This window comes from Zingiber officinale, chromosome 5A, assembly GCF_018446385.1.
Source record: "Zingiber officinale cultivar Zhangliang chromosome 5A, Zo_v1.1, whole genome shotgun sequence".
NCBI classification, from domain to species: domain Eukaryota; kingdom Viridiplantae; phylum Streptophyta; class Magnoliopsida; order Zingiberales; family Zingiberaceae; genus Zingiber; species Zingiber officinale.
The window spans coordinates 127761664-127781052 of record NC_055994.1 but is presented as its reverse complement, the minus strand read 5'-3'; the positions used below and the strand labels follow the sequence as shown (position 1 = coordinate 127781052).

Sequence of the window (19389 nt, the reverse complement as noted above, 5' to 3'; positions counted from 1 at the left end):
AATTTAGATATCTCCACAATGACATGATATTGTCCACTTTGGGCCTAAACCCTCATGATTTTGCTCTTGGGCTCTCCCCAAAAGGTCTCATTCCAATGAAGATATCTTTTTCTCTTATAAACGCATGATCATTCCCATGTGTTTCCAATATGGGACTATGTTTGCAACCTTGCAACCCCAACAATCCCCCCCTCAAACAAAGGACCATAGGCTTCCCACGTCCGATCCTCGACCCACCAGGTCTTCCTGCCCCTCGGTCCACCCGACCTACAAGGACTTCCTTGCCTAGTCGCAACTAGGACTTCCTGTCTGGTGTCTAGTCCTCTTGATCCAAACATAGGAGCCCCCACTTTCTTTGTTCGAGGTCAATATTGTACCCACATGACTCAATCAGACCATAGCTCTTGTGCACAGTCGACGGTTAAACCTTCTGGCAGTCTGGGCTCTGATACCAATTATAGGATCGAAAAGAATTTAGATATCTCCACAATGACATGATATTGTCCACTTTGGGCTTAAGCCCTCATGGTTTTGCTCTTGGGCTCTCCCCAAAAGGGCTTATGAGGCCAATGAAGATATCTTTTTCTCTTATAAACCCATAATCTTTCCCATGTGTTTCCAATATGGGACTATGTTTGCAACCTTGCAACCCCAACAATCTCCCTAGGGTTGCCTAGCTTCACTCATTAGGACTTCCATTGTTTGGCTTCACTCACCAGGACTTCCTCCGCCTAGCTTCACTCACTAGGGCCCGACTTCACTCACCAAGACTTCCACCACCTAGCTTCACTCACTAAAGTCCGACTTCACTCACCAGGACTTCCACTACCTAACTTCACTCACTAAGGCCCGCTTCACTCACCAGGACTTCCACCACCTAACTTCACTCACTAGGGCCCGACTTCACTCACTAGAACTTCCACTTGCCTAATCTCTAGTTAAGATTTCTCAATTGTTGATCCTTCAGTTAGGATTTACCCTTACTAGTTATCTAGTCTTGACTAGACTACTCTCTTCCAAACATCAAGTCCTTTTTGGATTAACCCTTGGTCAAACTGACCAGACTTGCGTGCATTGTCAAACATCGAAACCCTAGAGGTCAATTGCACTAATAGTTTTTTCACCATCTTAGATTAACAACTACTTAAGTTGTAACCAAGTAAATCTAACCTTCTTATTATTCTCTTTAAAGTTGTTAATTTCTTGCATTTTTATTTTGTTAATTAACTATGCATAACTAGTAAAGTCAAAAGATCGAGAAAGGGTTTATCTTTCTTTTTCAGGTAATTCACCTCCTCTTACCGGCCTAACATAGTTCAACATGACCAAACTATCTTGAATTGACATGAAGCTAACTCCTATGTATTTAACTAGTTTTCTAATTATATTCATACTCTCAAATATCAATTTGACCCAATATATTAAGAGTATTGATTTTTTTAATACAAATTAAAATTTTCAAACACATTCATATTCAAAAAATTATTGCTCTAAATATATTATGTCAAATTGATGTTTGAAAACATGAATATAATCAGGAGCCCAAAACTATATGATGGACCAACGACCTCAAATTGACATGATATCAGTTCCTATGTGTTTGGTTAGTTCTCCTGATTATATTCATGCCCTCAAACTTTAATTTAACCCAATATATTGAGAGTAGTAATTTTTTTTAAACATAAATTAAATTTTTTAAATATATTTGTGTTAAAAAAATCACTGCTCTTAATATATTGGGTCAAATTTATATTTGAGGGTATAAATATAATTTGAAAAACTAGACGAACACTTAAAAATTAATTTCATGTTAATCTGATGAGGTTTGGTCCATCGACTGATTTTGCTTAAAATCGGCTGATGGTAGAGCTGTCAGACGGGCCAACCCGTGGCGGGGCGGGTCGGCCCGTGACGGGCTAACCATTTGGTGGGGCGGGGCGGGCCAACCCGCCAACTTGGCGGGTTGGGAAATTTCCAACCCAACCCATTCTAAGGCGGGTTGCAGGTTTGGCGGGCCAACCCGCGGGCCCATAAAAAATTTTTTAAAAAAAATAAAAAATATTTCATATCTTCAACATTTTACTTCGAAAATTTTTTCTACAATTAAATGTATATATAAACATGTATTTTAAATATAAATGAACACAAATGAGTACTTATGTTGGATGAAAAGTACTATTTTTATTTCAAAATTATAACAAAGAAATATAATAAATTGGCCTAAAACGTAACTTGCATATGTTTTTCAACCCGCGGGCTAACCCAAGCCCGAGCGGGCCGACCCGCGCGGGTCGCGGGCCTAGGGGTCGGCCCACGACGGACTTGGGTTGATAAAATTCCAACCCAACCCGCTTAAATTGTTTGGCGGGGCGGGCCAACCCGACGGGCCCAACCCAAATTGACGACTCTAGCTGATGGACCCTGAATTGAATTTTTCAAATACATCCGTATTCAAAAATCACTGATCAATATATTGGGTCGAATTGATGTTGAAGGGCATAAATATAATTAGAACTAATCGAACATATAAGAATTAATTTCATGTCAATCTGAGGTCGTTTGATCCATCAACTAATTTTATCCAAAATTAAATCGAGTTTGATACAAAAGCAAATTGATTAGTCAACTGATTTGCTCGAAACTTCAATACAGAGAGAAATCGATTCGATTGATATTAAAAATCAATCGATTAATTTTTAAACATAAATTGATTCAACTGATTTTTTTTTATCAGTCAATTAATTAGAGGTAAAATAGAAAATAGATATATAATTTAGTAATTTTAAAACTAATCTAAGTAATTTGAAAAATTACCTACTTGTTCGGTAAAAAAAAATGTATTTTATTTAATTACTTTTCCAACCTCTGGACCAAATGAAGTGCAATGTTACATGGAAACCATTTCCCTTCTTTTATTGCAATTAATTATACAATTCGTCCAAGTTAATTACCTAAACAGACTAAACACGTTGGATTATTTTATTCATCATCTCACTTTACGTCCATTTTCACTCTTGTTCTCCTGCCCAAAGTAGCCGAACAATACCGTCCAGGTTCATGGAACCTTATCATCTCCATCCCTTTAGGAATTTATAAATTCCCACGCACGATGCTGCATGCAACTTTGAACCAATTGCTAGATTCACATAATTCAATGGCGATCTGCATGCAAAGATTATCCATAGCATTATGCTTAGTCACCCGTTTGCATATCATGCTCATAGTTCTGATTGACACAGCTCGACCAATTAGGAGAATCCCTTGTTTGTCCCTACCCAATTGGCTTCTCCATTGGAGAACCACACAACACCACTAGCACTCAAATTAACTTCTCTTTCGCACTTCTCCATTGATCTGTATCTACAGCACACACACTGATATGATTCATTCATTCATTCATTAATTGTTTAGAATTATCAGTTTTACACTCTATAAATCTTGAAAGATTAACGGCATGCACTTTAACGTTTTTATTTCTTAAGAGGACCATGAGAGGCATGTGACAGTACTATGAAATTTGGACTCAGCTGGTAAAAGAACGAAACAAGAAGCAGGGGATCGAATTAAACGTCAAGCAAACTGATTTATGCAATGCAAACTGCAATGCAATGTAACGCAATTGAATGTGTGTTTTTTGTTGCGAAGAAGGCGATTGGACAAAACATGTGTGCTTGTTGTCAGCTTGCGCTGTCGTCTTGGTGCTGTGGAGTTAGTGGCACCACGTCCATTTGCATTAACTTCACGTCCCAATGATCCTCTATAAATAACCACATAGTCACACTCTCCTTTCCAACAACATAGCTACGACCGTTGCATTCATCGTCAGAGCTCCTTCAACCGAGAAGAATTAGGGCATTCAGTTAGCTAGCTAGCTAGTGTACGTAGTGATTGATGGAGTGGAGGAAGGGCTATTTGGATCTTGTGCTGGTGCCTTTAGGCCTCCTCCTCCCACTCGTCTACCACCTCTGGCTCTGGTACAGAGTCCGGTCCAAGCCGCTGCACACCATCATCGGCATCAACTCTGTTGGCCGTCGTCTTTGGGTCGAAGCCGTGATGAAGGTATATATGTCCATTGAAAGCTAAAATCTTTATATATATATATATATATGTAAATTTTTCTCTTTCGCATTTTTGTGTTTAAATTAGGACAATGACAAGAAGAACATATTGGCGGTGCAAACGATCCGGAACACGATCATGGGGTCGACGCTGATGGCCACCACCTCCATCCTCCTCAGCTCCGGCCTCGCGGCCGTCCTCAGCAGCACCTACTCGGTCAAGCGGCCGCTGTACGACTCCGTCTTCGGCGCGCACGGCGAGTTCATGGTGGCACTCAAGTACGTGTCCCTCCTCGTCGTCTTCGTCTTCGCCTTCCTCTGCCACTCCCTCTCCATCCGCTTCGTCAACCAGGCCAACTTCCTCATCAACGTCCCTCTCTCTGACTCCCTCGTCACCGTCGCCTACGTCGCCGACCTCCTCGAGAAGGGCTTCGCCCTCAACACCGTCGGCAACCGCCTCTTCTACGCTGCCCTGCCGCTGCTCCTCTGGATCTTCGGCCCTCTGCCCGTCGTTTTCTCCTCCCTAACCATGGTGCTCATTTTGTACAACCTCGATGTGGTGTATGAGGTACGAGGCAAAAGTAAAGACGACGAGAAGGGCTGCGTGTAAACCATTAGCCAGCACCCAACACAAAGGTGGCCGGCAAATTAATAATACCATAGATTTAAAATGGTTCCTGCCTTTACGCTGTTGCGGTTGATCATACTTTTCTTCAGTGCTCCAAACCACAAATAATGCTTAATTAGGCCGTATTATCCCTTATTATTATTATTATTATTATATAAAGCTTTGTGTTGTTCAGTTATTGTCATATCGTTTCGCATGTTCGGAAATACAATAAGGAATAATATTCCATTCTAAAGACTTAAGGATAGTAATCCTTGTAAATATATATACCACGAGTTTTTTTTTTAAAAAAAAAAATCTTGTATATCACTAAAAAAAATTTGGGCCGTCGATTCAAGGGTTTGCCAAACGATATTTGGCACAAATTTGCCAATTTACCAGAAATATAATAAATAGGTTAAACTTCTAAAATAAATCTATCGTCAAAGCTGCCACTACTTTTACAAGTTAATAACAAGAAGACCACTACGTTGGAATTACGGTTCTGCACTCCCGTCTCCGCCACGCACCAAGCATTCGTACCCGTTCGCCGACCTCGTCGCGAACTCCGACAGCGAGCTGACGGCCACCGACATCCCCGCGCATAGTACTCTCCTAGCCATCTCTGCCGTCGCCGGCGTTCCTCCCTTGTCGTCCCCCTCCGCGTCCGCCGCCTCCATCCCGCTCACCGACGCGATCCCCGCCGCGAAGAAGTCCAGGCCGTCCACCACCTGCGCCACCCCCAACGACTCCAGCAGCCGAGACCACCGTGCGCACACCGCGAGAGCCGGCGGCGCGCCACCTGCGGAGGGACGAGGCGGGGAGAGCGGGGACCGCCCGCCGCCGCCGTCAAACTGGTCGCCGCAGCGGAGGGCCCACCTGGCCAGAGCGCGGGCGTAGGCCCGCTGCGCCTCCGCCCAGATCTCGAGGCACGCGCGCCAGTTCCGGAGCTCCGCCTCCAGGGCGGCGGCAGATCGGGCTTGCCTAGGCGGCGGCGGGATAACCGCCTCGTCCAATACCTTCCCGGCGGAGAGGATCAGGAGCTTGGCCTCGTCTATCGTGCGCTTCTGGATCCGGTGGCAGTCGGCTGTGGTCCTCCACATCTTCGCTAACCTGCGCCGCAATCGCCATATGTACAAATTAGACGGACGTGATTTGACGTTGCTCTGGACTCGGTGGATCCCCACCGCCCGTGGTAACAAGCAGACCAAACAAAATAAAGAGCCAGCGATAACAACTCTGTCTCATGTGTAGCTTGTTTAACCCTTCCAGAACCAACTATATTCTGATCCGTGGTCCCATTTTTTCTTTTTCTTATTCAATGGTGCAATAATGGAGACTCAATTTCATCCCTGATGCAATTTTACATGACCTAAAGAATGGTAGATGCAAGTGACAAGAATGAACAAGATGTCAGATAACAATTGGTTCCTCCTTGATACAACTCTTACCTAAGTGAGAATAATAGAAAATGCAAACATTGTCCTGCTTTTACTAGGACATACATAAGTCTCTTTGCAGTAGCTTAGTGTTTGAGAATTCGACTTCAGAAATTTGTAGTATTTGTTATACTACTTTATAGTAGCTTTAGAACATACATTATTCATCTATAGAACGACTTCTTTGTCATACTTGGTTAGTCTAGTGGCATTAATTGAACATGAAAAATAAGCAGAAGTTTGAAGCATACCCTTGCAATAACTCGATCAGCTGTGGATGCAATTCTTCATCCCGCAGAGTTTCAATTCTTCTTGAAACTGACTCAACTGAATGTATAGAAATTTTTAACTGAGTATGTAGATCTCTTACTGTTGATCTTGTTTTGTCAACAGATGAAGTCTCTTTACCATAGACATCTTGGTTTCTCATTTGCATGTGTTTCCTTTCAAATGCTATTCTTAAGCGTTCTCCAGCCTGCGACGTAAAAACATGATCTTAGATAATATCAACCTCCTCAATTGGATGGATCCAAAGTAGACCTTGCAAATCACAAGAACTACCTTAACCTCCTCATACAACTTCTTCTCCCATTCATATAATCTATCCAATGTTGACTGGTGGTTTCCTGATGTCGTCCATGACTCCTCCGAATAATCACTGCTGCTTTCATAATCATCACATCCTGAAGTGGAAAAGGCATTAAAGAACCTAGAAGAGGATGAACGCGAAGATGCAGACCGGAAGAGGGCAACTGGATTCATCATTTTAGCTGTAGCAGAAATGCAGGTGATATATTAAAACCATAATACTAAATTCAGAATCATTTCGTACTATATAACTTTATTGGAGAACTTGAATCAAATACCAGCAATTTCAGTTGAACTTGAAGCATGGTGAGCTCTGCTCGCATTCAACAATACTGAAACCTCATGAGCACAGTCACAAATCCGCAAAAATTGACTTTCGATATCTTTCATGATTTCTGGCATGCTTTTTGGCCTTCGGTTTAAGTACACAGTAAAACCTGGGGTTTCTTCTGCAGGCTTTATCTTCCCTGCCATTCCCTTCTCTCTGGTTATTTTAAGTTCTATGGCATCTTTTGTTTCTGATATTCGAATATCGTTGATACTCTTAGTGTGAAACTTCTTAATTCCTTGCACATTAGGCTCTTTACATATGGCTGCTGAAGAATCTACACTTGCCCCGCTCATTCTAGTATCATTTGAATCAACTTCGCATGCTTCATTCTGAGTTTCTATCTGCGCAGGCTTGTCTTCCCCGGTTGCTCCTTCTTCTTCCAATTCGGGAATTCCTTCTTCTTCTCTTACTTGCCTTAGTCCTGCTACATCATCGTCGTTGATCATGTGAACTGAATTACTCTGGTATGTGTATCCATAAGTGTCTAGTGAAGAGAAAGGATTCCAAAAGGAGTCCCACTGTGGATTTTGTGGTGACGGTGGAGGGAAGTTCGGTCTCTCATAAGTTGATGAAAAGAATGTCGAGTGCCATGGGGAAGCCTGCGCAGTGAAATATGTATCACTTCCATCATGCTCCATAGGGTAATAAGAGTTGATTCTCACTGTCTCTGATGGTTGAGGATGCTCTTCAACAGAAACCGAAGGACTCCCTCCCGATCTCAAATATCTCGAAACATGAAAATTACTTCCCTGGGACTGATTTGTGTGTGATGCAGAGTTGAGTGGAACCCCCATCCTTTTCTCATATTGGTCAAGTGCTGGTACAGTGGATTTGAATGGAATGCCTATCATTTCCGGGCTTGATTTCTTCACAGGCATGAATGGAGACATAGTGAATGCTTCTGAGAAGGTGTCATGTTCCTCATCGGCATCAACAAAATTGCAAAGAGCGTGAGAGACTCGTTTTAGAGACTGAATATAAGCAATGTGCCCTGAAGCAAAGCGGTTCCTTTGCTCAACAGCCTGTTTTATGAAGTTTCTTCTGTCTTTGCAGAGCTGGACAGCCTCCTCATCTTCCAACCTCGAAGCCGAACATCCCATCTCTTGAAGGATGGTGAAGATTTCCTGAGGTATGAAGTATAAACTGACGTTCAACTTATTTTTGGAACTAGATCCTTCAACAATTATGAACTAAAATTGATATGCACAAGTATTGAAGGAACTTACGAACAGTGGAGGTAACTAGAGTAATTTTCTGAATCCCTTTTCCTTCACAAGATGGGACCGAGCAAAGAAAATGCAGTAAGCAGAAACCCTTCACCAGACTGAATATTGAGATTAAGTTAACTCGGTTAGATTCTTAGCTTCAAAGTTTTACCATTGTGACTCTTATTTCTTCACGTAATACTGAAATGATTAACAAAAAGACAGAATCAAGGGGTTGAGATAAAAAATGAAGAAAAATATGATGAAGAAGAAGAAGATCTGATGGTTTGAACTTCCATGTCCTAAAGGACAGAAGAAAACCATGATCGGAGGATCTGAAGAAAATTAATTAGTTACCGGAGAAGACAATCCCTAAAAAAACAGAAGAAAAAACGAGTACTCTATAGTTCAACAGGCTAAAAAAGAAAAACATACATGTGGATCTCTTGACTGGAATAACATAAATGAACAAATCTAAGAAAGAAAATCCTGCAAAACAAAGTCTGAAGTCTTGATCCAGCCGTCTACACAAACCGATAAACCTGGTTTGGAAGAAGGTATTCCGTATTCCACCACCACCACATGAAGAAAAAAGGACAAAGCAGTAAAAGCGTTGCATTAAAACTCTGAAATGCGCAGTTAAGGCGTAAAAACAAGGAGAAAAATGACAAAAACTCATAAAAGATCAATAGGAAATCTCCCTTCCACGAATAGTGGTACATTCAACTCCGCAAATCGTTCATCTCTAAAGAAGGTAGAAAGACAAACAGATAATAATAATAAAAAAAAAGGGGAAAAATCATACCTCGGAGCGAAACCTTCACCTTCGCAAGACATGAGAGGAATCCAATTCCGCTGCACATGGAACTGGAATCACTTAAGCTTTCCTCATCTGAGAAACTCCATCAATGAGAGCGAGATGTTAGAGAAAAAGAGAGAGGCAACGGTCAAATGAGGAATGGAGGAGCACAGCACCAGCGCAGCGCATATAAAGGAGAGTACTACTTAAGCACGAACTTTACCCTTCTGCTTCTCCGTAATTACAAAAAAAATACTATTACAAAGTCAACATGTAACATTTGGTACTGTTTTAATTGATTTATTCGCCCGCACATATTTTGTCCCAATTTTCATTAATGAGGCACACATGAAGATGAAGTTAATCATCACAGCAATTAGAAACTAAAGGGGGTGTATTCAATGTTAAACTTTTAATTACTTTGAATGACTTTTGTAAATTTTAAAAATCTAATTATATTCAATCTAGACTTTTATAAACTCTATAGAAATCTAATGGTATCCAAATTAGATTTTTATAGAGTTTTAAAAAGTCATGTGGTATTCAAACTTGACTTTTAAAAACTCTATGAAAATCTTTTGATATCCAAAATTTTAATAGATTTTCATGGATTCTTTTAGAATTCCTTGATATAAATTTTAACCAATGAGAGCTCTCCAAAATACTTGGTACAAGTTTAAATATAAAATAAAAAGTCTTCTCCTCACCCTTGAGATTTCTATAGACTTCAAATCATTTTAATTTTTTACGAATAAGTCATTTCTCTTTCCGCTCCTCGATTTTGATTATTTCTTTGAGCCCCGTCCAGAGCCTACCAATACAATATAGTATACAGTCCAACTTGACGCATATTCAACAAAGAATCTTCACCACCTTGATCAAATTTAACACTGTTCTCGATGTTATTCCTTCACCACCTTGATCACATCGACGGTCTACCATAGAGATTACTTTAGGGTGTGTTATCCTCTGTTACAAAACTAAATATACATATTTTTTTTAACTTTATTATTATTATTATTTTTGAATTTTATGCTTTTTTCTATTTTTTTTGTTTTTAAAGTTTACGTTTTATTTTTTTGAAATTTATGTTTTTTTTAGTTTAGGTTTTCTTTTAAGTTTTGACTTTACGTTTTTTTTTTTTTAAGTTTATGTTTTTTCTTTACATTTTTTTTAAGTTTACGATTTTTTTAGTTTACCTTTTTTTAGTTTTTCTTTAATTTTTTTTAAAGTTTACGATCTTTTTTAAAATAAAATTTTTATTATAAAAAATTTGATTTATGTCGGATTGTATAATTTTCTTCACAAGGAGTGCCGTTCTGATGAATTTCTAGTTGAACCAGATAATGAAGCTTTATCATCCTTACCAGAACAAGTTCAAAGTGTCGATTGCTTTGATCAATTATCTGATACTCAAGAATAACAACGAGCAAATGTCAATGCATGGAGAGATACAATAGCGAATCGAATGCGGAGCGATGTTTATCATATTGGCAATAATGAAACGAATTTTTCTTTCTCATAAATCCATAAATTTCCATGAAAAAATTTATAATGTCTATAAAAGTCTTGCAAAAAAATTTATAGAACTCCATAGAATTCTTTTCACAACTACACGAGATTCTATATAAGTCAATAAAAATCAATCAACTCCACAAAAGTCTATCATTAAAAAAAAATCAATGAAAATCATTCAATCTCTTGATTAAATACACCCCCATAAATTTAGCTTTTTTTTTTTTTAGCAAATGCTTAGATCGGCTAATATCTTCTTGAGCCCTCTCTGCTCATTAAACGGCAATTATTTTTTTAGCAAAACAATTCGATCAGTACAAATTTATTAATTTAAAATCTTAATAAATTAAAAAAACATTAATGAATAATATATAATTTAGTACGTGAGGGGGGCAAACGAGTAATTTGGCACTAGGCAGGAGATGGTGGATGCAGTAGCCGAATTCTCGAATGTATTTTTGCGGGATTTGGGAAGCCAATTAATACTAATGACACAATTAGGGAAGTAAATTAAAGGGCTAGAATTTAAGACAAAATGAAAAAAAAAAGTAATATTTGAACCGGCCGGATAAAGCAAAAAAAGATAGAAAGGGAATCGGGTGGGGCCCATACAAAAGCACCTCATTTATCTCCTATATAAATTACTATGCGGATAAATACGTCGATATTCAATATCCGAACACTGATTTATTAGAACAGAAAAAAAAAAAAATGATGTTCCCTCGTTGCTACGATCTCTAATGGATCGTCTTCTTCTGCTCATCAAACTCGGAAGCCCTCAAGCTTTGCAGCCTTAATCTTCCTCTTCCATCTCTGCACGAAGAATGAAAGCTCTGTTCCTCCGCGGAAGGCCACAAGGCCGTGGCTCACTGTACTGGCGCTGCACCGTCGTGCCCAAGGTCTCAGGGAACAACGGGAATCTTAAAGGTTCTTCTTCCGCAGACAGGCGAACAGACAATTTTGATGCATATATCACATAATTTTTGGATTCATTCATTTTTTGTTTGGGAATGTGTTCGCTGCTCTTTGATCATGCGTCGTATCATGCTCAAACTGTGTACGTAAAAAGGAACTTTGGTTTTGGGTTTTGATCATCCCAACAAATTTACCAGAGTTCCAGAGCATTAAAACATAATAAAGCAGCAGTCGACAGAGTCCTCCTCGATCTCTGGAAAAGCAGCGTCATGGTAGGAAGAACAACAGCTTTGGTTAAAGATGAGAAAGCACTGGCAATAATGATCTGAAGATATAAGAAACAATGCATAATAGACGGCTAAATAGAATAGAATGGAATGAGAATGATTCATTTTTCATATATAATTTATACTTTCTTTTTAAAATTACATTATTTTATAATTAATATTTAATGAAATAATAATAAAATGAATCACTCTTTTCTGTGAGAGAGTACCTGAGAATCTTATAACCACTCTTATCAGTTGGAGTTGTCTGCTCTCTCAGTTACTTGCCAGCAAAGAATTTCTGTCTTTACCTTTTTTTAAAATTAAAAAAAAAGAAGAAAATTGATATTCTTAGTACAGAGGAGAGGAGTCATAGGCCTGAGATTTGATTTGTGATGGTACATGAAAACATATCAGGAATCCAGATTTGTGTCCCAGGAAGGATGTCTCCTCTTTAGCCATTGAGGGAAAATAATAATAATAATAATAATAATGAAAAACAAAAAAAAAAAACACTTTTATTTCCACAGAGTAAATACTACTGTGTGCCACATATTATGAAAAATATGTGCAGTTTTTATTTTTTATTTTAAAAAAAATAGTAATTCAGCATGCACTGGTACTTCCTATATTTGAATGTTAAAACAACACAATGTGATACAAAAATAATCTATTAAAAGATTATGATTATATAACAGAATACGCCAGTTAACTTGACAAGAACAACAGTTCGCTAGAATTTTTGTAAAACATATCGTTTTGTTTAATAAATAGTTACTGAACAACACCAGAAAATTTTAAAAAAAATTGAGAAGTTGAAGTAGCATCAGAAGATAGCTTTAGCAAAGATAGCCACACATTACTATGCTCTGAGTCGAATTGTTCAATGTTAAGTTTAACGAGAAGAGTTTTTTGTGAGAGAAGCTAAAGGTTACTGGCTTTCTAAAATAGCACTCATAGTAGAACCAGTAGCACATACATCGATAAGTTGCAACAAGATTAAAGGGAAAACGAAAACAAATTGCACAGGTGATGTATGCTTCGCCTATTTACATCCCTTGGATTGCAGGGCACAACAGCTAAATTATTTACAAGGCGTGAATCTGCATTGAAGAATCATATAAAATAATCAGCAAAATATGCTAAAATTAAGTCTGAAAACTACCAATAAGAATAGAGTGGTTATGTAATAGTAGATGGATATGACCTTAGATCAGTGTTCCAGATTTTTATTAGTTAAATTATTGTGATGCAACCATTTGAGTGTAATGCAGAAGCATATATTCTAGAAAAAAAATATCAACAAATGTATGTGAAACAAAATTTCTCACCAAGCCCAGCTCCGTCCATCAGAAGAGACTAATCAATCTTCATCATCTGACTGTGCTGATGCCTTCTTCATATTCTTCTTTACAGAACGCGGAGAGACACCTGTGGTTGATTTTGCTATGTTATGACAGCAAAACTCATCAAGCAAAGTTACCAAATCAAAAAGAAGCAGCAGCAGAGTAAATCCTGGCTAAATGGAGTTTAGCTTTAGGGATATCGTCCACCACTGATACTATGTCACTAATAATATTCAAATTTATTAAATCACTTTTAATGACCTCAAATCACTACCATGTGATTCCACCGTTTGCCCATAAACACAACATCAAAGCTTCAAAGAAAAAAAAGAGGGCATTTCTGATACAGTTTAAGAAATTTTAAGCTGCGTGTTCAAGTGAACTATGCTATTTTTTAAATAATGAAAAAGAAGAAGCCAAATTATACATAGCACACCTAAATGAAATCTACATGTAAAATAATGTGCCATCTCCTGACCAGCTTCAAATATATTTATGCTATTTATTTATTGCTCAGTAAGTACAAGTTCGTTTACATCTTTTTGTTTCGACTGCCATAGCATTGCCAAAGTATTGTTGGATAAACGCCACAAGATTCACATATCACAGGAGCTGTAATTGAGTTTACATCATGTAAACCAGAGCCCAGACTGTTTTAAATAAAATTAAGACGACTAAGCAAAGAGTTTCACTATAAATTCCTATTTACGCATGTTCAATGGTCTCATCTGCATTCTAGAACTTTAGAGAGCCTCGAAGTTTACTTAGTTCTTAAAACATAAGGAGTTCATCTAATTTATTGGAGAAAAAAAACTTATGCTGCATCCGGTATCTGAAAATTTGTGGAGTATTATCTTTCTATTCTCAGTTTATAGAAAATATTTTTTTAAAAAAAAAAAGAGTAAAAAATGGATATGTTAAAACTTAAAATAGAAAATAGTATTGTGAGAATTTTTATTAAATTATTGTGGCAATTCAAGTTCATTTTTCATAACTATTTCAACCAACTTCATAAATGTATATTTTATATTTATTATAACTAGAATCAAACATGTTAATAATAAGATTTTAATGACTATACAAATTCACTTAGAGAAAATTAGCCAAATTATTTATAAATTGTAGAAGATACAAATACAAGTTTTGCTGGAAGTAGGAAAAGAGAAGTATAACTTATCAAATTCAACTGTTTACATTAACTTCCATGCACATTGAAACAAAGTACATTATAATTATTAAAACATGTATTATTCATTTTCATCTACTAAGCTTATCTCAAACTATGGTGAGTCATGCATGTTGTTGTTTTCGTTAATGATCTTCTCATTGTCATTAGTCAAAGATATTATAGACTTGCAAAATATGATTCTACAAAAAGATAGTTTTACATGATGATTTTAAAGAATACAACAAACAGACTCACTGGTCCAAGATTTGTAAGTCATTTTAGCAAATGAAAAAAGAATAATCCATGTGATAATATTGCACTTAATTTACAACCATAATGTGGATAGGTATATTTGATAAATTTTATTTTCCCTTTGTCTACTTTCAAGGACACTTATGTTTGTATGTTTTACAATGTCTGAATGATTTGGTTAATTTTCTATAAGTGGATTTGTATAGTTATTAGAATAGTGCCTCGCCCTCTAAGCATTATTAACAAATGTGATTGTGATTATAATAAATATAAAATACACATTTAGAAAATTAGTCAACACAGATAAAATTGAATAACAGGGATAATGTGATGAGAATTTGAATAACAAGTTTCACATATGATTTGCAAAAGAAGAAATATACCAAGCCAAAGAGTTTACTTTTTCATCATCATTCCTAATAGGTTTAAATCAAGGGTAAAAATGGACGCACATTCATTTTCCTCTTACTTTCTATCCCTCTCAAAATCTCTTAGAAGCTAGGGTAAAACACCATAATTGGTCACCTAACACCTAAAATTTTCATAAAACTTGCTAAACTAATAGTTGCAACTGGGAACCAAAAAAGGTCTTTAGATTATTAATGAAGCAAGAAAATTCTCACTGAAAAGAAAAATTACAGTTATTGTAGGGGGAATAGAATAACCAATCTTGCTGCAAAGTCAGAAATACTTCTTACTGAATTGCTAAAAGCGTTTGCTTGGTTAACAATTAGAAGTTATGATATCTCATGCCAATGCTTTTAGAATCATGGTCTTTATGGAAGCACATGCATAGGCTGTTGGAATTGTGTGAATTTTCAATTGAAAAAATTCAACTCAACCTAGTTGTTCAGTTCAACTATTATATTATGTATATCAAAAAATGGAAAGAACAAATATAATTATTTAGTTTAAGCTTACTTCAATTGAATTGTTAAACAATGAAAAAGGACAAGAATTAGAAATGAAAAAGGATGTAGTAAGTGTAAAGGAGTTATTTTTAGATAGTCCAAAAAAATTTTACTTGAGTTGAGCTTGATGTGAGATTTTCTTTTCGCAAACAAATTTCTAACAAACTACTAAAATCAAGAATCAACTTTCACTAGAAATATAAACTAATGAATGATAAGTTGGTGAAGAGGAAGAACTTACACGTTTGTTCAGATGATGAGAGGACTGAAATAATTATGAAACATTCGATAAAATTGTGTTGCCTAAAGAAGATTACCATGTTTCACATAAAAAATTTGGTATTTTTTCCACAACCACTAGTTGCACGTGGACTATGCAGCAACTGGGCCAATGTCATTTGCATACCATTTTTAAAACTTAAAGTTACACTTGGGCGAGCCATTGGAGTATCTATGCAAGGTTTTCTGCCATATTTTCTATCCCTATTCTACAAGGAAACCTGAAATCAAACTCTCTATACTCAAATGCCAGCAACCCTAATTCTGCAGAGTTCCTAGAATTTCTACATCTATGGGAAGAATATGATTCTTTAAGTACTATTTTCTAAATGTTCATTAAGTTCAGTGTGAACATTGTCCATCAGACAGTAGCATTCATTAACAAGCAGATGAAAACAAGGATATTAATTGCAAGCTACTCCTAATTTCACTGCTAAATTCTAACAATTGTTACTTGCCAATTGATCTCTTCATTAAGAATGCAAAAATGAAACAAAGGATCTGTGCTATCAAGTCGTGGATATGTTAAGTAAAAGGATCAAACCTAATGGTATTTAGAGTGCCAAACAAGTAACAAAACAAACTAATTAATATATACTTGCTGTTTGACACAGCTATGACATTGTAAATTTTCACTTGAAGTGCTTTTTTGCAATAGAGACTCACTTGATCTAAATTTCTAAGAATTACTTAAAGAACTTATCACATTTAAATTTTGCATACAGAATATGTTCAAAAAGTAGCAAAAAGAAGAACTGTGAAATCAAGTTAGTTGTATGTTCCAGATATGAAATGGGCGATTCCTTCCTGACTAGTTACGCTACTGGTCAAAAAAATCTAAGTTCGTTCTATTTACTTGAGATAAATATGAAAATTTCTAAAAGCTTACCTGAAGCAAACCTTTATTAAAAGAACAAACAGATCTAACGACTAAGAAGCCTCAAAAGACTAACTTTACTAAAGCGATGAAGAACCGAAATAAAGGTATATAATTTAATCTAGTAGACAAAGGCCAAAACTGATCCATCACCGTCAACGAAGTAAGCCGAAGAAGGCCACCCGCGGACAGTTGTCAGGGACATGCTCTCCTCCTCCGTCAGAGGATTCGCTAGCTTTTTCACCACATCCACCACTCCGCCGGCCCGTCTGGGCGGGGGAAACCAATAGGAGGATCCCGGAACGAAAGGGAGCCAATCCGGAGCCGCCCTTCGTACAGAGATCGCGCGAACAGCATCCTCAAGGCGTCGGAGGCTGAGGACGTCGACATCAACCTCGCCCTCGCCTTCGCCCTCACCGGCGTCAGCCTCGGCGGCGAGGTCGATCTCAATGATCCGCGCGTGAGAGCGTTCTCGGACGGCGATGAGGCGGTTGAAAGGGAAGGCATCGCGAATTCGAAGGTGGGAGAAGACGCGAGCCATCGATTCGAACGGGAAGGAGGAAAGGAAATGGGGGAACCGGCGGAGAGAGAGGCGGATTAGAACGGAACCGCTGGAAGAATATAACTCTACATCCACCACCTCATCCTACGCGGAATTCTTACGCGCGTTAGTGCGTTACCTCGCCACGCAGCCGTTATAAGTGGGCTCCATTCGTACTCAAACTAATACCAGACCAAATCCCTTTAAAAACTACGGTCCCGGCCACCGATTAAAAAAAACCAGTGGGCGAACACCATGACGGCTCAGATTCAATCCAACCAGATCCGACCACTAGGTAAGACCCTTTAGCCCTTACTTAAATTAATTTTGTTTTTTTAATATTGTACTCATGTCTTGACAACCTACATTAATAGCCCGTGGTTTATAAATAAATCGTCTTTTACCGTATAAAATATATTTTATGAAGACCATAACATTTCATCGTTCATATACGTCATTTACCTCCCTTTACATAGTGTAGGGATGGACTGTCAAGGCCGCAAGGCGTGAACTTAATTATTAAGTAATTATTAAGTAAAAACGTCTCTTTTTTTTTTACGGCCTCCTTGGGCTCCCAAGTCGTATGATGGCTGCTTCAATCTCTTCCTTCAACTGTTCGGTCCTCATTTCATCACTCTGCGGATAATTATATTACCTCGATTAGACTTTGGACAAAGATTTTAATGTTCCAAAACATTCAGCGTTTTAATAAACGTGTGCTTGGGCAAAAGAGGAAAGGTGAAGCTGTTGATGCAAGAAAGTTTACTAGTTTCTGAAATCATGCAAATCATGCAGTAGTAACGTCATACTGTAATATGAATAAAAAAAGGGCAAAAAGGTCGGAATCATTAAGTACCTCAACGAACAGAGTATGCAAGAGGCTGCCGGAGACGCAGGTGATGTTGGCCGTGATGATCTTGAGTGGGAGGGACACAAAGAGCTCGCAGAGCCTGATCATGGCGTCATGCTTCTTTTTGCAGGTGATGCTTACCACCATCGTTTTGTCCCCCAGTGCACTCACTGTGAGCTGCGTGCCATGGCCATCAAACAGCAGATCAGTGTTGGAACAGGGGAAAAAAGGCTGTTTTTTTCTTCTTCATCTTCTTTTTCTTCTTTTTGCAGTGATTGATTGAGAATTTGGAGAGAGAATGAGAGAGAATTACTTCGATTGCTTGCATCGGCTCTGAAGCCGTTCTCTTCTTCTTCCTCTGGACCAAGTGCATGTCATCGCAGAACTCGAGGTCATGGTCAGCCCTGCCCTGTTTCAGATTCTCGAGCGCAAGAATCTCAGCTTGCATACGGCGCTCTTGATCTTGAAGCTGCAGAATGTAATCGATGGCGTCCTTGACGATCGACGCCTTGTCCATCTGGCCTCGTCAATTCACACGTATAAAGCTTTAGAATTCGCTCGAAAAAAGATCATCTCGCCGCGAGTAAGTAATCACCTTGGTGATGTTGGGAACGACGCTTCGGAGCGCGTACAGCTTCTCGTTGACCTTCCGCCGGCGGTTCCTCTCCATGGAAACGTTCTTCGCGGCGGCGGTGGGGCCGCCATCCGGGGAGCTGGAGTCGTAGTGGTCCCCGGCGACGGCCTCCTCGAAGCCCCAGCTGCACCGGAAAACAGAGACAAGATAAGAAGCTAGTAAGAATACAGAGAATTGACCAACAACCTCGCGAGTTCCTCTGAGTCGATGAGGCGCTTGGTTTCCCAGTAGAGGCTGTAGTCCCCGCCCATGTCGTCCATGGCGACTGCGAGTTTCGCCCAGTGAAAATTGGAGAGAAGGAGAGGCGACGCCCTGTTATTTGTAGAGGAAGGCAAGGGAAGGGAAGCGGGAAGAGAGACCATAAATCCGCGGAGACCCAAAAAAAAAAAAAAAAAAAAAAAAAAAAAAAAAGAGAAAAAACTCGTATGCCAAAAAAAGAAGAAGATACATCTACAGTGTTATTTTTTTAATGATGATGTCCGACTAATTACTTTATAGACATTTTTGAACAAATCATTGACCAATTAAAAGCAGTACTAAAGTCTAATAAATACAAGTGTAGCAAACAATTGGTTGGAAAATTGACAAATTAACAACATAATTACGCTGCAAATTGAATTCACTATGATTCTTTTTTAGACAAATTTCTGAATTTGTTGGTGTTGGGAAAGGTTGCAGGTTCCTGAAGTTCAGCTTAGTGTTGGTGGCTTTCAAGATGACTCTTTATCATTCAACATTGTTGGTGATGTAAACTTGAGAGCTATAATCATTTAAAGTCTAACTCCCGCCTGCCATCGCGATAAAATGT

The 19389-nt window shown here is 38.2% G+C and overlaps 4 protein-coding genes across 8 annotated transcripts; 1 reads left to right on the top strand and 3 right to left on the bottom strand.

Moving 5' to 3' along the window:
• Positions 1–3797: 3797 nt before the first annotated feature.
• Positions 3798–4775, top strand: LOC121983227. The gene is made up of 2 exons (XM_042536182.1): positions 3798–4059; positions 4147–4775. The coding sequence occupies exons 1-2, from the start codon at positions 3892–3894 to the stop codon at positions 4666–4668; spliced, it is 690 nt and encodes a 229-aa protein (XP_042392116.1). The 5' UTR covers positions 3798–3891; the 3' UTR covers positions 4669–4775.
• A 297-nt stretch (positions 4776–5072) lies between these two features.
• Positions 5073–9187, bottom strand: LOC121981696 (nitrate regulatory gene2 protein-like). Of its 4 annotated transcripts, none has more exons than XM_042534348.1 (6): positions 9034–9187; positions 8250–8429; positions 6971–8147; positions 6666–6874; positions 6356–6579; positions 5073–5778 (listed from the first exon to the last, which is right to left on the bottom strand). In XM_042534348.1, exons 3-6 carry the CDS (start codon positions 8121–8123, stop codon positions 5163–5165), a joined length of 2202 nt encoding a protein of 733 aa, XP_042390282.1. In that variant the 5' UTR covers positions 8124–8147; positions 8250–8429; positions 9034–9187; the 3' UTR covers positions 5073–5162. The 4 variants fall into 4 exon arrangements, with proteins under 4 accessions (XP_042390282.1, XP_042390285.1, XP_042390284.1 ...); XM_042534351.1 differs by having other exon boundaries at positions 8250–8347; XM_042534350.1 differs by lacking the exon at positions 9034–9187 and adding an exon at positions 8664–8819.
• A 3425-nt stretch (positions 9188–12612) lies between these two features.
• Positions 12613–17184, bottom strand: LOC121981695. Its single transcript, XM_042534347.1, has 3 exons — positions 16710–17184; positions 13055–13154; positions 12613–12826 (listed from the first exon to the last, which is right to left on the bottom strand). The coding sequence occupies exons 1-2, from the start codon at positions 17095–17097 to the stop codon at positions 13087–13089; spliced, it is 456 nt and encodes a 151-aa protein (XP_042390281.1). The 5' UTR covers positions 17098–17184; the 3' UTR covers positions 12613–12826; positions 13055–13086.
• Positions 17185–17501: 317 nt separating this feature from the next.
• Positions 17502–18897, bottom strand: LOC121983226 (transcription factor bHLH35-like). 2 transcript variants are annotated; one of them, XM_042536179.1, is made up of 5 exons: positions 18765–18897; positions 18543–18705; positions 18261–18464; positions 17954–18124; positions 17502–17733 (listed from the first exon to the last, which is right to left on the bottom strand). In XM_042536179.1, exons 1-5 carry the CDS (start codon positions 18839–18841, stop codon positions 17653–17655), a joined length of 696 nt encoding a protein of 231 aa, XP_042392113.1. In that variant the 5' UTR covers positions 18842–18897; the 3' UTR covers positions 17502–17652. The 2 variants fall into 2 exon arrangements, with proteins under 2 accessions (XP_042392113.1, XP_042392114.1); XM_042536180.1 differs by having other exon boundaries at positions 17503–17733; positions 18768–18896.
• Between the last annotated feature and the right edge of the window lie 492 nt (positions 18898–19389).